Below are 15381 nucleotides of genomic sequence, written 5' to 3' on the forward strand. Positions count from 1 at the left end.
TGTTGGTTGGAATAAACAGATACCTATTGTCTCACCCTGACCAATGTCAAATCTGGAAGAATGGTAATCTCATGAGTTTAGCACAATTTCATAAACATTTGCCTAGTGTTTATATGTATCCTGCCCTCAATATGTTCAGTCCTGTATAAAGCAAGGACAGAAACAAAGAGGTGCCTTAAATATTTAATCTTAAATGCGGAGAGAGAGGCTTGCATAGTTTTGTAACCTTCTTGTTTGTTAACAAATAAAAGCTCTATTACATTCTAGCACACCTCATTTAACTTGGCTTCCACAGCAATGAGTGCTCAGAGCAAGGAGCTGCTTTATAAAGTATTTCTGGAAAAGTAGACATAATTGCCATACATCATATTCTACCTCCTGGAGAGAAATGGCTTCATTACCCTGAGGCTCAAAGAACTTTACATAAGAAAAGAAAAAGCACACTATGCAGATAGAAGCAGTCCTAAATCAACAAAAGGGGATTAAAAACTCATCAATAATATCCACATAAAAACGGAGACTCCAGTGAATAGTTGAGCTTTTATAAGAGAAATACACTAAGACTGCTCAAGCCTTTATCATTTAAGTAATAAATTCCAAGTTGCTATCTGTGAGATGCAGCAGCTATAAAATATCTAAATGTAGTTTGATTTGCCATCATTTCTAGTTAACAAAAGATTGCGTCTACACATTCAGGGAGGAGAAAAGACGCAATTATCTAGCAGGCTGATTCAAAACAGTATGATGAAGCTTAAAGAAGCTAACTTTCCAGAGAGAAGAAAATAGACCCAACTTCTTACTGTATTCTCAGATAGACATTAACATTTCTTAAATTTTTTTGGCTGTGCCTGTGGCATGGAGAAGTTCCTGGGGCAGGGATTGAACCTGAGCCACAGCAGTGACAACATCAGATCTTCAACCTGCTGAGCCACTGGGAAGCTCCCACTTGTATAATCTTTTTTTTTTTTTTTTTTTTTTGTCTTGTTGTTGTTGTTGCTATTTCTTGGGCCGCTCCCGCGGCATATGGAGGTTCCCAGGCTAGGGGTTGAATCGGAGCTGTAGCCACCGGCCTACGCCAGAGGCACAGCAACGCAGGATCCGAGCCGCGTCTGCAACCTACACCACAGCTCACGGCAACGCCGGATCATTAACCCACTGAGCAAGGGCAGGGACCGAACCCGCAACCTCATGGTTCCTAGTCGGATTCGTCAACCACTGCGCCATGACGGGAACTCCCTGTATAATCTTTTTTAACCAATATATTAAAAGGGGGGGCAAGGCTGTGTTAGATCAAATCAACCCAACAAATATTACTTATACAACAAATATAACTGACTCCTAACTTTTTTTTCTTCTATGAAACTGTGCTCATAGGAGATTAGGATTTTTTTTTTTTTAGGTAGATCTCAAAGCCATGCTCAAGTGCCTTCCTAGTCTGTTCTCTCTTGAATATGCTTCTCATTTCCATGCCCTGGAAATGATCAGCAGGAGGAGATCACAGCAACTATAGCGCCTCTAAGTTAGAACATCTGCCAGCCACAGGCCAGGCAGGCCTCCTCATCTACCTACCCACCATGAGGATCTCAGGTTTTCAGGGAGATAAAACGTTAACTCCTGTTAACAAAAAGAACTGAGGATTCTGATCTAAATAATCAAGAGTAGAGTTCCCATTGTGGCGTGGCAGAAATGACTCCGACTAGGAACCATGAGGTTGCAGGTTCGATCCCTGGCCTTGCTCAGTGGATTAAGGATCTGGTGTTGCCGTGAGCTATGGTGTAGGTTGCAGACGTGGCTTGGATCCTGTGTGGCTGTGGCTGTGGCTGTGGCGTGGGCCGGCATTTGTAGCTCCAATTCAACCCCGAGCCTGGGAACCTCCATATGCCTCGGGTATAGCCCTGAAAAATAAAAGGAAAAAAAAAAAAAAAAGGAAAAAGTAATCAAGAGTGACAAAATTTTTTAAATCAATGTTGTGCCAAAGATTCGTGAATCAAGAACAAAGTTAATCTCCTAAACTTCAAGCTGTTAATTGCCTTTAGGTTTATAAGCCCCTCTTCCTCCTCTCCCCACCAGGTCAGTCAGCATACTTTAGTGAGATGAGAACAAAGATGAATGACCTTGCTCTAATGAGGTTCTCTGCTAAGAGGCCTTAAAGGAATATTTAAACAAAATTAACAACTGAAATCAGAAAAAGAGTAATAATTCAAAAATGCAGTTTGCCACCTGGGAACCTTCTTTGGGGGAGATGGAAGGTGACTGGTGAACATACCCTTTCTGCTACAAATCTCACAGACTGCACACTGGTCCCATATAAGTTGTCATTGTACTGGCCAGCTTCTATAAACTTGTGCTCTTGGATATCCTTCTCCATTTGTTCTCTGGAAATGACAAAGTGATAGTCTCTGCCATCCACCTCGTAGTCACGCTTCGGCCTCGTAGTATCTTTATAAAACGAAAAAAGACGAAAAGAAGGTAACTTTCTACTCATAAACTTCCTTTATACATACATATATATATATGTTTTTTTTTTTACCACGCCCTCAACATAGATACACAAAAATGTGTACTATGAAGGACCTTGACATGGAAGCAGGTACCAGTCTTGGCCTCCCTCTGTAAAGAATCAACTAGACAAAATATATGGAAATATATTTTCAGGCATCAGTCAGTTGGCAGAGCTGGGCTATATCTTTAAGAGAAGACAAACCCAGGAGGGGACTCTGCAGTCACTCCACTTCCATTTCTAAATGGAGAATCCAGAGGTTGTATATACTGCTAGCAGACTCTGAGGTTCAGCCAGACTGTGCATTTTGTTGAGACCTGGAAAGGCCACATTTTAGAAGGTTATTCTTGACTTACTCTAGACTCTCCGTCACAAAGGCTAAAACCAAGCCCTAACTAGAAGAAGCTGATTTGTCAGCAAATCATTACCTGCCAGGACAAAAACTTAATGTTCTGTAAAGATAAAATCTTGGTTCTCACCAGTGTAGCATCACAATGTCTAGCACATGAAAAAAGATTATGGTACAAACAAAGAAGTAAAAAAAAAGTCTCATATGAAAAAATGGACATGCAGTATAAATATATTCAGGAATTTTTTTTTGTATTTTCTAGGGCTGCACCCTCGGCATGTGGATGTTCCCAGGCCAGGGGTTGAATTGGAGCTGTAGCCACAGGCCTATGCCAGAGCCACAGCAACTGGGGATCTGAGCCACGTCTGCGACCTACACCACAGCTCATGGCAACACTGGATCCTTAATCCAACTGAGCGAGGCCAGGGATTGAACTGGCAATCTCATGGTTCCTAGTTGGATTTGTTAACCACTGAGCCACAATGGGAACTCCTATTCAGGGATTTTTAAAAGACATAAAATCAGACTATCACAGTTAAGAAGGGACTAAAAGGCATCAGCTCTAATCATAGTTAGAGGTGGTTCAACTTAATGTTAAGAAGAAAAGGCAAAATAATTTCATATTATAAATAACAAAGGTAAAGTAAATACTGTATAGTATCACTTATATGTGGAATCTAAAAAAACAACAAACTAGGGAATATAATAAAAGAGAAGCAGACTCAGGAAGGGGAAGGGGCAATAAGGGGTAGGGGAGTAGGAGGTACAAACTACTGGGTATAAAATAGGCTCAAGGATGTATTATATTAACAATTGTACAAAAATTAAAAATTAAAAAATAAGAATACAGAAAGGAATAAGACACATTCTATGCCTGCAGTGCTCAGTGTAGTCATTGTAGCCCCATTCAAGAGCACTTAAAATGGGGCTGGTCCATATAGGTAAAACACATATCATATTTCTGAGCCTTAGTACCAAAAAATATAAAATAGCTCATTAAAAATTTTAACATTGATTTAATATTGATTACTATTGAAATTCTGTTTCGATATATTGGGTTAAATAACATTTATCATTAACATTAAAAATGTGGAGTTCCAGTCATGGCGCAAGGGAAACGAATCTGACTAGGAACCATGAGGCTGCAGGTCTGATCCTTGGCCTCCCTTGGTGGGTTAAGGATCTGGCGTTGCCATGAGCTGCGGTGTAGGTTGCAGATGTAGCTCGAATCTGGCATTGCTGTGGTTGTGGTGTAGGCCGGCAGCTACAGCTCCCATTAGACCCCTAGCCTGGGAACCTCCATATGCCACGGGTACAGCCCTAAAAAGACAGAAGACAAAAACAACAAACAAAAAAGACCATTAAAAATGTTAAAAAAACCTTTAATCACTGGCTGAGATATTCTTTCTAGAAATCTATCCTTAAAAATTATCAAGGGAGTTCCCATTGTGGCTAAGTGGTTAACGAATCCGACTAGGAACCATGAGGTTGTGGGTTCAATCCCTGGCCTCGCTCAGTGGGTTAAGTATCTGGTGTTGCCGTGAGCTGTGGTGTAGGTTGCAGATGCAGCTTGGATCCTGTGTTGCTGTGGCTCTGGCGTAACCCAATGGCTACAGCTCCAATTCAACCCCTAGCCTGGGAACTTCCATATGCTGCGGGAGCAGCCCACAAAATGGCAAAAAGACCAAAAAAAAAAAAAAAAAAAAAAAATCAAAACTTCAGATAAAGTTTTATCCTTAAGGATGTTCATTTATATTAATTTGTTATAAATAACTATAACATCTAATTATAATTGTATCTTAATTATAATTTATAATAGTTTAAAAAGTAGAGAAAACCCAAAATACCTATAAATGAGAAAGGATTAATTATGACATAATTATCATTTAAAATATTTTTGTAACATTTTAAACAATATTAAGCAAAAAATAAAAGGTTTCTATCTCATATGGACCCACTCACAGGAGAAAATGTATGAAAAGAAAGAACAGGTAGAAATGTATGAAAATATTAGCAGTGATGTTATATCTGGCTACTGCGTGGGAGTATGTTTTTTTTTTTTTTTTTTTTTGGCTTCAGTGTGCAGTGGCTTCATGTGGGATCTCAGTTCCCAGACCAAGGACTGAACCCAGGTCACAGCAGTGAAAGTGCCAAGTCCTAACCACTAGACCACCAGAGAACCTTCTATTTTTTATTCTCTTGTTTAACTTTCTTTTTAGCACTTTCCAAGTTCAGTACAATGAACATGCATTGATTTTTCATAAAATAGTGCTATTAATTAAAAAAAGAGCATATGTAAGTGGAGGGGAAGTAAAAATGGTGCCTAAGGACTGCTTTTTTGCTTTTCTTTCAAAAGTGGAGAAACAAGCTGGGAGCTGCTACAAATGTTACAAATGCTTCAAATGGTTTGACTTGATCATTTCTATCTGGAGTCTCTCTTAGGATATGTTCTACCGCAAGATCCCTTCCCAGAACCCTTGCTGGGAAGTTTCATGAGACAGCACAAGCGTCCTAGTTCCTTCCTGCCTAAGCACTGCACCCTCGCAATTTTTGCTATTCCTCAGTATTTCAGGTGACATTTGCAGTCCTGAAATGTAAGAGACACTTCAGAGCATAAAGCTTACAAAGTGTAGAGTGAGAAAGAAATATTTGTTGAGATCAGACTTGAAGAGCTCAATGATCCAGTAAATTAAAATTTCCTGATGGGTTTGTCTGCATGCACAGAAGGCCTCTGTGCATTTTCATGTGACACAGTGGGAGCAGAGATGGCAGTGGGGGGTGGGAGGTGTGGTGGGGTGGCAGGAGGGAAGGCGGGTAGGCTCTTACAGGGCGTGTAGCCCTGAGTGCATCAGAGGGACCAGGAGACCTGATGATGGTCTATAATGACAAGAAAGCAGATTCAAGTCTGCAGTCGCCTAGAGGATAGATTAAATTTCTTATTTTCATCCTCTCAACACCCGAGACTTAAAACACTTGGGAGAGGCTTTTTTGTTTGTTTGTTTGGATTGACACATGGCCCGAAGACATCCTGAGTTGCTTTTAATAGATGGCTTTGTTTCTGATCTCTTATTGTAATAAGGGTGACCATCAGTCAGATCCATGAAACTTGTAACTTATCTTCAGTGCTCGAGCTTGCTGTAGCTGGTGCTACCAAAAAAAACCCTTGCGTGTCTTCCAAGCGTCACACAAGCCTAGATGATGTGTTTGCCTGAGTTATTTTTCAGGAACCCAGAACTGTCAGTGCCTAGTTTGAGCTTGAGCTGGTTAAGACTGGTTAGGACCATCGACCCTCCAGCTGGGCATGTGCCAGTGTCCACGAAGGGCCCAAAACGCTACCCTCAGAACATGCTAATGCTGCTGTTTTCTGAACATGCTTCCCATGAAGAAATGTGTAGCTTCCCTGCACCTGCAGAGTGACAATTACCTCAGCTTCTTCTTATTTCCAATCACCTTTCCTCACACTCCCCACACCCTACTCCTTTATCGCACAAGTATCTCGAGCCCCTCGCCATCGGGGAGGTTGACCTGAGATTCGTTCTCCAGTCTCCACACTTGGCCGCCTCGTTAGTAAACCCTTTCTCTGCTGCAAACCTTGGCATCTCAGTGTTTGGCTTGCTGTGTGGTGGGCAAACAAACCTGGTTCGGTAACATTGTTCCACGGGAAAAGAGGCCTTGGCGGCATTTCCATCAATCTCTCAGAACATACGGATGCCTGTCAATAATCCTGTGCTATTTTAAATGCTATGGGAGTCACAAAGCAACGATTCATCCTGTCCTCTAAGGGACTACATCACTTAACTAAATAGGGAACAATACATGGCAGCAGAGAGGAAGTGTGTTCGGCAAAGGAAATTAAACGCGACACTCAGATCCGTAGCTAACTCACAGTATTTGAATCACGGGAGAGACCAATACTGGAGGAACAGCATTACATTGTATCATCTGGAAAGGAGCCAAGCTATTTTTTTTTTTTTTTTTTTTCCTGGAAGAGAGAAAGGATACTTACGAGGCACACAGGAGCCAAACTTGTCAGGGAATTCAGATATCAAGTCATCATTGATCCGATCCTTCATGGGGCCCAGGATAATCACTGGCCGAGTATAGTTTACTGCAGAGAGTAAAGGAAGATGCAGATGACGAGAAAGGTTTGTAAACCATGGTGGTTCTTAAGGCAAAACTGCCAAACACTAAGAACTGCTGAGGGGATTACTTTGGTGGATAAATTGCCTGTATAGCCTTGCATGGGGGAAACTGAAGTTTAACACTCAGTTATGTTGGCTGGGTCTACTTTCTGGAATTTACTAACAGGGAAAAGCGACTGCAGTGTCTGACAATGAAAAAAAAAAAACATTCACTGGGGTTTTGCTTACTCTCCAGTTATGCCTACACAATGTCAAAACAACCACTGAATTTAGTCAATTGAGTGGGAGAAAAAAGATTCCAAAGGAGCTGTCTGACCATGGTTTAGGCAATGACTTTAAAAAGTAATCATTAGTAGTAAGGACGCCTTATGTTTTTATAATTTCTTTTCCTCAGCTGAAAATAATCTCCATACACTTCTAGGATTTTCCCAAATCCTTTATGTCATGGGTTTAGAAGGAACTCTAAAGTTCACTTGGTACAACTCCTCCTTTGATGCTTGAATTTTCTCAGCGTTATCCTTGTCAATAGCCATAAGCCTCTGGATAAACTCCCCCCAGAAAAAAGAAAGACAGACTTCTGGAGCAGCCCAGAAAATGGCTTGTATCTTAGGATAGGTCTGTTGGAAAGCCCTTCTCAATACTGAGTGGAGGTCAACCTCCTGAGAGATTTTATCCATCAGTCCCATAGGAGAGGTTCTTTATGATTTGGATGTACTCCTTTCCATTAAGGACCATTCATGTGGAGGGCCCCTCCATCCCCCTGGGAGCTGTCACTGCCCATGCTCAGCAGGAAGTTGTCTGCTAGGTTGCAGGGCCAAAGGGAGAGCAAGGAACCTGCTGGCCTGGGGACCACTGGGTATTAACTAAGCACATCATTTTCCTTGGTCCTTCATGCTTTCCCTCCTGCAATGGTGTCACTTGCTATGGTCTGGAGCTCAGGAACCAGAGCACGCTGGGAAACTTACTTTCCTGCCTTGCGACAGGCTCATAAGAAAGAATGAAGTCTTCTTGCCCTCCTGAGAAGAGAAGAAAGGAAGATTACAGTGGACTAACAACCAGTCATAAACCACAGACACAAGCCCTGCTCTGCAACTCAGGATTCAGACCCAGTTCAGGGTTAATTTCTCTGCTCTCTCCCTCCTTGAACCACTCCCCCAATCCCTTTATCCTCATAAAACTGTTTAGCCTTATTACAGCGTCAGGTGATTGATGTCATAAGTCTAAGGCACAACCGGAGGCTGGCTGTCTGCAATTCAGCAGGGTAGTGACCTACGAGACGGCCTTCCTCTGACACTGAGAAACGGAGCACCACTGCCTCACAGCCAGCATTTGTACTTAAAAGGAACCCATTCAGTTCAAGGAGAGGGTCCATCCAATAGTTTTCTGCTACATTATCAGAATTCCCCCATTTATTTCATCTTCCATTTTATTTCCCCAAAGCAAGTGTCTGCTTGTTTCGTTTTTGAGGCAAAAACTTCATCAGCACATTACAGGGTTCTGAGCATTTTACTCTAATGTTAATTCATCAAGAAAATACTGGGTCAGTTGGGAAGATTAAAAAAATGGAGGAGGACCCAGTATCACTGGTGCTAACTGCTGCTCAATCTAGCCTTGAAACTTTTGAACAGAGAAGTTAGAAAGACAACGTAGTGTAAGTGTCAGCCCCTCCAGCATCACTTGCTGCAAGCTTTCTAATTCATGGTGAGCCTCAAGTCAACACACAGCATGGAAAGTAAATTGGTTTTAGGCAATTATTGTTTTCAATCATCTATTTTATTCCGTTGATGAACGAGGTACGAGATTAGTCTGATTCAGCCGCAAACCCAGAAGGCTCTACTCCCATATGCGTTGGGTTTCGGACTATCTTTTGGTGGGGAATAGTTTAGGGCTGTTGAAAAGGTCTTTTTGAGAAGGAGTGTAAAATGAGGTAGTCTTTGGTTTCTCCTGAAAGCAAAGGGAGAGGAGTCTCATTGCCTTATCTCCTCAACACCCCCCAAACACATTCAGTCAATGTGCTCCTCCTTCAGAAACCACAGCCTTGGGAGGGTGAGTAAATTTCATAAAAGGAGTTAGCATCCCAGACAATTTTGATAATCACTGATTTGGGGAAATCAAGCAATATATGGATAAAGCTGTGGAGTACAGATGTCTTCCCTGAGTGGGGTGGGGTTCCTTTTCTGGTCTTCTTCCCTTACCTCCCCTCAAGCAGGGCCCACTCTCAGGAAGGCACTGCTAGGCTACTTCCTAGTCATGGAAAATATGCACTGGCGCTCCTTCTAAGTGGAACCAGCGCTTGGCTGATCTGAAAGTGTTCAGGGGACTGTCCCGCATCCAGGCAGGGGTTTGCTATGTAAGGAATCAGATTCATCATTTCTTTTTTAATTCAGGAAAAAATGATTCCCTTTTTAAAAAAATGAAACTGGTGAAATTTACAGAAGCTAGTCCAAAAATAATAAAGGCAATTGATTGCTAAGCTCCAGTTATCTCAAGCCTGAGATGCATAGAGGTCACAGGAATTCAAAACAAGTGTAAAAATGGTTGTGAAAAAACCGTAACTTTAGAGATTGAAGTATGGCAGACTAACACTGCAATGTTAGACTAACTTTCTGGGAACTCCCCACGGGATGATTAATATGCGAGAGGAGAGTCCTCACCATGGGATAACACAGGTTTTATTTAAATAAAATAGGTGATACTAAGCCTCTGCACTAGATTGGGAACCCTCCCCACCCCAGTTACTGCTGTTCCCCAGCACTTAACATAAGGATGCCAATGAATCTGCATTCTGATTTTAGTGGTAGGAAACAAGATGAGCAATGAAGTCAAAGATAAATTCTACTTTGCATTTCTGCCTATTGGGCTTTCACTTTGGGAAGTGTGGTTTTCTCTAAATAATCTAACACCTCACGTTCCCATGGGGATCTCTTTCCAATGGCCTTGCACATTATTCTGATGGGATGTTCTAAAGGCAAACCTTAAAATATTTGGTGTCAGTATATATAATCTGTGATTCAGAAAACTGGGACAAAGTGACAAAGCTTTGATTAACTTTGTTAGGGAGTTCTGTAGTTCTTTGTTTATCCATTGCTTTTTGGTTTACTCTCACCTACAAAAGGCTGGTTCTGGTTCAGAGCAGTAAGACTGGCAGACACAGTGACAGCATCCCTTACGTCAAGGCCCATGCCAATTCTAAAGACCCTGTGACAATCAGGGGCTGGCCTACGGAAGGAAGCCTGCTGGGATGCTCTGGCGGCTGGTGTTACATAACAGCTGTGAACTCAGCAACTTAAACCACTTTTCACTTGCAAGAAGGAAAGGCCTACCACTAATGGGAAGGAGACTACGAGGGGGAGAAAAAAAGTCATAGCAATGAAGGAAAGATAGTCCATGTCTGTATAGCACTTTATAGGCCATAAAAGGCTTTCATAGCCACTGCCTCCTATTTTTCACAGCCATTTCTTTTGAGGTTGGTGCTTGGATGATCACTTTACAGATGAAGAGGCTGAAGCTCAGAGATGGGGCTTGTTTCCTCATTGAGTAAGGAGTGGAGTCAAGATTTAAAAACCCCATCTTTTTTTGCTTCCTTGTTGAGGATATGTCACTGTCTCAAAAAAGCCAGAGACGTCGAATTCTCAGTGGGGGCTGGGAATGTAGGGGCAGAACTTTGAAATGAACGAAGGGTGGGTGGCAGAGGTAGGAGCTGAACCCAGGTCAGATTCACTGACAGGCCATAAGGTGCTCCATCTGCAGACACCAACTTTTTTTTTTTTTTTTAAATGCTGCTGCGTCATCTCCACAAAACAATCATCCTTAGTAGTTTTTCTATTTTTCGCTTAGGAGGTGTGGGCACTTAGGAATAACAGCTGACACAAGGGTACAAACAATTACTTGGTCTTGTTTTGGCAACTGCATGGCTGGAAATGGGAGAGCGGTACAGGGCTGGGGGTGGATGACGGCAGCCGGCAGAGACTCAGCAGAGGCCTCTGTGACAATCTCCACCAAATGCCACCATTCAACTGCAAGCAAGTCACAATAAGAGGGATTTGGAGTAGGGCCCCAAGAGGCCCTCATAATAGGGAAAAGCAAGTTGTTGTTCCTTAGAACTTTTTCAACAGTAGAAAAAAGAGACGAGGGGAAGTGAAGACCAGTGGCAGGACATCTAATGCCCGAAATTTGGCATTTACTGCTTGCATTTGATAATTATGAAGAACAAACTAGGTTCCTAGAGTTATTGAATATTAGTGCCAAGAAAGGGTTTGGAGTTCACATGGTTTATAGATGGAAAGTGTGTAGCAAACGGCGTCGAGCTCCTTGCTGCATCCTCGACCTGCATCACAAATCTCTCACTGTTCGAGTGAACCTCACTTGGCCTCAATATTTTCCCATACAATTCTTTGGGCAGCCATTACCAGTCGGTCAAAGGTGCAATCTTGATTAAAACTTGCTTCCTAAATCTCTGCTCTAACCCAAGCTATTCATTTTGCGTGGGAGAGAACCGAGGTGCAAAAACATTCAGTGATTTCTTCAAGGTCACATGGTGAATTAGTGATTCGGTGTCTTCAAACGATCTTCAAAAGATTTAATCTGTTACTATACACAGAGCCCTTAAAATCAGGCTTAGTATGGAGTTAATGCTATGCTGCTGCTTGTATTAATTTTATAGATGGGCTGAAATAGTTGAAATGTACTAGGTAAAATGTAAAATGTGAAGTGGCTCGGATTATAAACTTTAACAAAGAGAGAAGATGTATGTTTCAGAATGAAAATATCTTGGTTGGACTTGCAGGGTCATCATATTAATGAGATATGAAGCTCTTTGGAAACTCTGTGTCCTCATCTGTAAAAATGGGATATGAATATAAGGTATAACCTCATAATTTTGTTGCACAAATCAAATGAGATAATAGATACAGTAAAAATGCTTTGAAAAGGCTAAAGAACCAGAGGAAATATAAGGGCAATACTTGCAAAGAATGGAGATAGAATAATAACATCGGGGCCATTTTGACTGTGTCCAGACTTTCAGGAAAGTCTGGGAGCGCCCTCATTTCAGTACTTAAATTTCACTCCGCTCATTTCTTCAAGATCCTTCAAAATCCCACTTAACTAATGAGCACCAATGGGTTAGAAGGGTAATCATCAGCTCTCCCACAACCATAATGACATATAAAGAGCTTTCCTGAACTTTGGGGAAGGTAGGTCTTCTGCTTGCAGAGATTTGCAAGGTCTCTGTTCCAGTTACTTGGTCTTTACTGCCTCTGCATATAGGGCCGATGGAGAGGGACGATGCAGAGCAAGCACAAATGTATGCCTGCACTCTGCTACAGAGCTGACAGACAGAAATCTGAGATTACCCTTAATTAAGATAGTTTTGAGATGGTGTTTTGCACAACGAGACAGTTATTACATTGTAATTAACTGCATGCCCTAGTGCTCTATATATAGTTGGACTTTGGAAAAAGAATTTTTCTATAGTTCTTGAGATGGTGCAGCAAAGGTCTGAGCTATTTTTTAGAAACTGAGGTTGGTGTAAGTTTATGTGCGTATGTGTACTTTTCGTAAAATATATGCTTGACATAATCTGTACCTCCAGAATGCACTGTGAATGGTGCCCTCAGAAGCTGTGAAACACATGGGTTGCGTCTTTGTTTCTAACCAGTGACTATTTTTTTAAGCCATTTTTTCCCCGAGCAGACATGGATGGTTCTATGAGTAAAAAAATAGCACCCAGACATGAGTAGAAAAGGGTCTTTTTTGTTTTTGTTTATACCGCTATTCACAAAACATAAAAAGTTAGTCAGCAAACTAACTGACTACAGCAAAAGCCAGGAATTCAATAGAAAAATCTAGCCTGTTTTGATGTCACAATGGCACCTTCTGGAAGCTGTATGTCCTAAGCCTCCCTGTCTTTGGTGTTGCCACTGACTTTCCTAGAAAGTTTCTTCTTCAGCTTACTGAGCTAACAAATGCCTCATCTTTCCAAAGATCAGCTCAAAGGCCTCTCCCTCTTTGAAATTATCTCTAAGACCCACTATTCTTGGGCCAGATTTTCACTTTAGAAACGGCCACACTTTGTGCATTTTTAATGTACTGATCTCTCGCTCTCATTCTATGTGTGCTGAGCTCAGAATTCGTTGAGATTCACATTGGGTCTTAAGATGCCTGTGAGAGAGCATGACACAGTGGATGCTGAATGAACTAACGAACACTCTTCTGTAATTCCTAATATTTCCATCCTGGAGAAACGAGTATCCTTTTTTTCTTTCTAAGTTACGACAAAGTCTCTTCTTGCTTTTGTTCATTTGTTAGGAGGTCAATCTGAATGGCTAATCTTTTGTACCCTCAGATGAGACCCAAATCAGTATAGATTACTAGCCTCCACATTTGTACAGTTGTTCTAGTAATATCGCAGAGTTCAGTTCCAAGTCTTCTTGCCTCGCATGAATAATCTGAGCTGTTTGCAAGTATTTCCTTTATTTACTCAATAAAACATTTATGTGCTCCTAATATTTGGGAATGAAAAGAATTATTGATATTACTTTGGAGCATTGCAATCAAAAACCTATCATACAACTGAAAGCCTTGGTGCAATTTTTGTAACTTAATAATTCTGGGAAGAACATTCCCATTTCTGAAGAAGAGAGAGGCTTCTAAAATCTTGTAAAAAAGATTTCTGAAGGAAAAGGTAGTTCTTATGTACTTTCCATAAAAGAGATTGAAAGTACAAGATTTGATGTTTTGCCTTTCTCTACCTGAGTCTACAGAATGAAGGCACAACACTTACAAATTGGAAATTGAACATCAAAGAAATTAGGTCCAAGGGTCTCCATGAAACCCAAGAAATAAGTTATATTTTTTCCTTTTACTAAATTGAGGGTACCTCAGGCACAGGGAAAACAATCTTTCCTTAACCAGGTTTCTTTGTTTTAAAACAAAATGAATTAGATGGGGGAGGCAAATGCCTTCCCAACTTGGGATAATCAGAAAATTATAGAAGTAGGAAGAATGTAAAAATGTTAAAGATTACATTGAGAAGAACCCTTTAATTTCTTTCATCAGTAGGACTTGTCATCCTGTTGAGGAAGAAAATGAGGGTGTTCTACTATTATTTGGTTGATCAAGGGTATCTCATCACAATTTTTTTTTTTATTTCATTCTGTGGTGTGTTTCATCTTCCCCCTCTGGCCCCTACCTCCTCCATCTGTGATCTTTCCTCGTGTGTGTGTGTGTGTGTGTGTGTGTGTGTGCGTTTTCATATTTTCCCACCAATCTAATTATCCGAAGACTTTTTCTAAAGATCCAAATTGAATCTGTCACGCTCTAATAACATGATTTGGCATTCTACCTCAAAAATGCCATGGTTTTGTAAAGTACCCATTGATTTTGAATAACCCATTTCACTAAGGAGTATAAATAAATATTATAGAAATTGCAAGGATCCCAGTAATAATATGTACTTATTTGCGTAACCCAAAACCAGTACGTAAGTGGTAATAACCACAAAAACAGATTAAAAAGGATGCGCTTGGAATTTGGTGAATATTTTTATACACTTAAGCAAATGGCTTGAGGTGACCAAACAAAAACCAGAAATAATCTTTAAATAGTTACCTACCTTTTCAGTTAAGCTCTCTGATCCAAGATTTGTTCACTTTTAAGCCAAATATGAGTTCCTTCAACACTAGAGGATGAAACTTTTTCATCTCTTCCCAACCATCAAAATATTGTTACATATATAACGTACTATCTACCTTAAAATGTTAATCAAGGAGAGAAGAGATATACAAGGTTCATGCTCCATTTAAAAGGAATACTATAATTTATCAAGATTTCTCTTGTAAAGGGGAGCCAGGAACAGAAAAGAAAGGCAAAATGAAAAGGAAAGTAAAACCATGATGACTTTTCAACTTTTCAGCAGGGAGTTTAAATTATTTTGGGGGACAGAATGTCAAAATCCACCAGGCTGAACTTTCCCCCTACTTTCTCTAGGAGAATTGTATCACCAGGCTGCAGCCAAGTGAGGATGCAATCACTTATTAGCAAGACTGCTATCCCTTGTACAAATCACATGAGTCTGCCCATGGCCCTAGTGTCTTTTGTATCTTTCCACATCAAATGATGATTTCATTTCAAGCCATTTGCTTTGGATGAGGATGATAAAGGGCAGCAACTGAAAAACAACAACAGCAAAAATCTGAAATGACCACCACAGGCAAGGGGGCAAATGCAAAGAAAAGAACCACAAACCAAAGCAATAACTTACGGTAGCTACTTTCGCTATCGCTGGCATTAGAAGAAACATGTTCTGCAAGAACAGCACAGCAAATTAAAGAGATACCAAGCATTGGAGAGCAGCCAGAACTGAAAGGAACACCATGCAAGGCTACTAG

General features: G+C 40.9%; 1 protein-coding gene across 24 annotated transcripts in view; it reads right to left on the minus strand.

Moving 5' to 3' along the window:
- Positions 1-15381, minus strand: part of DLG2 (discs large MAGUK scaffold protein 2) — a 1971427-nt gene that overhangs the window by 13898 nt on the left and 1942148 nt on the right. For 15 of the 24 annotated variants that reach the window (XM_021102324.1, XM_021102319.1, XM_021102318.1 and 12 more), the window contains 4 exons: positions 15255-15296; positions 7957-8007; positions 6856-6957; positions 2267-2439 (listed from right to left, as the gene is read on the minus strand). In XM_021102324.1, coding sequence (XP_020957983.1) covers positions 2267-2439; positions 6856-6957; positions 7957-8007; positions 15255-15296 — 368 coding nt within the window. The remainder of the gene's footprint in view (positions 1-2266; positions 2440-6855; positions 6958-7956; positions 8008-15254; positions 15297-15381) is intronic. The other 9 variants (XM_021102325.1, XM_021102305.1, XM_021102307.1 and 6 more) reach the window with 1 other exon arrangement.

Source organism: Sus scrofa, chromosome 9 (assembly GCF_000003025.6).
Source record: "Sus scrofa isolate TJ Tabasco breed Duroc chromosome 9, Sscrofa11.1, whole genome shotgun sequence".
NCBI classification, from domain to species: Eukaryota; Metazoa; Chordata; class Mammalia; order Artiodactyla; family Suidae; genus Sus; species Sus scrofa.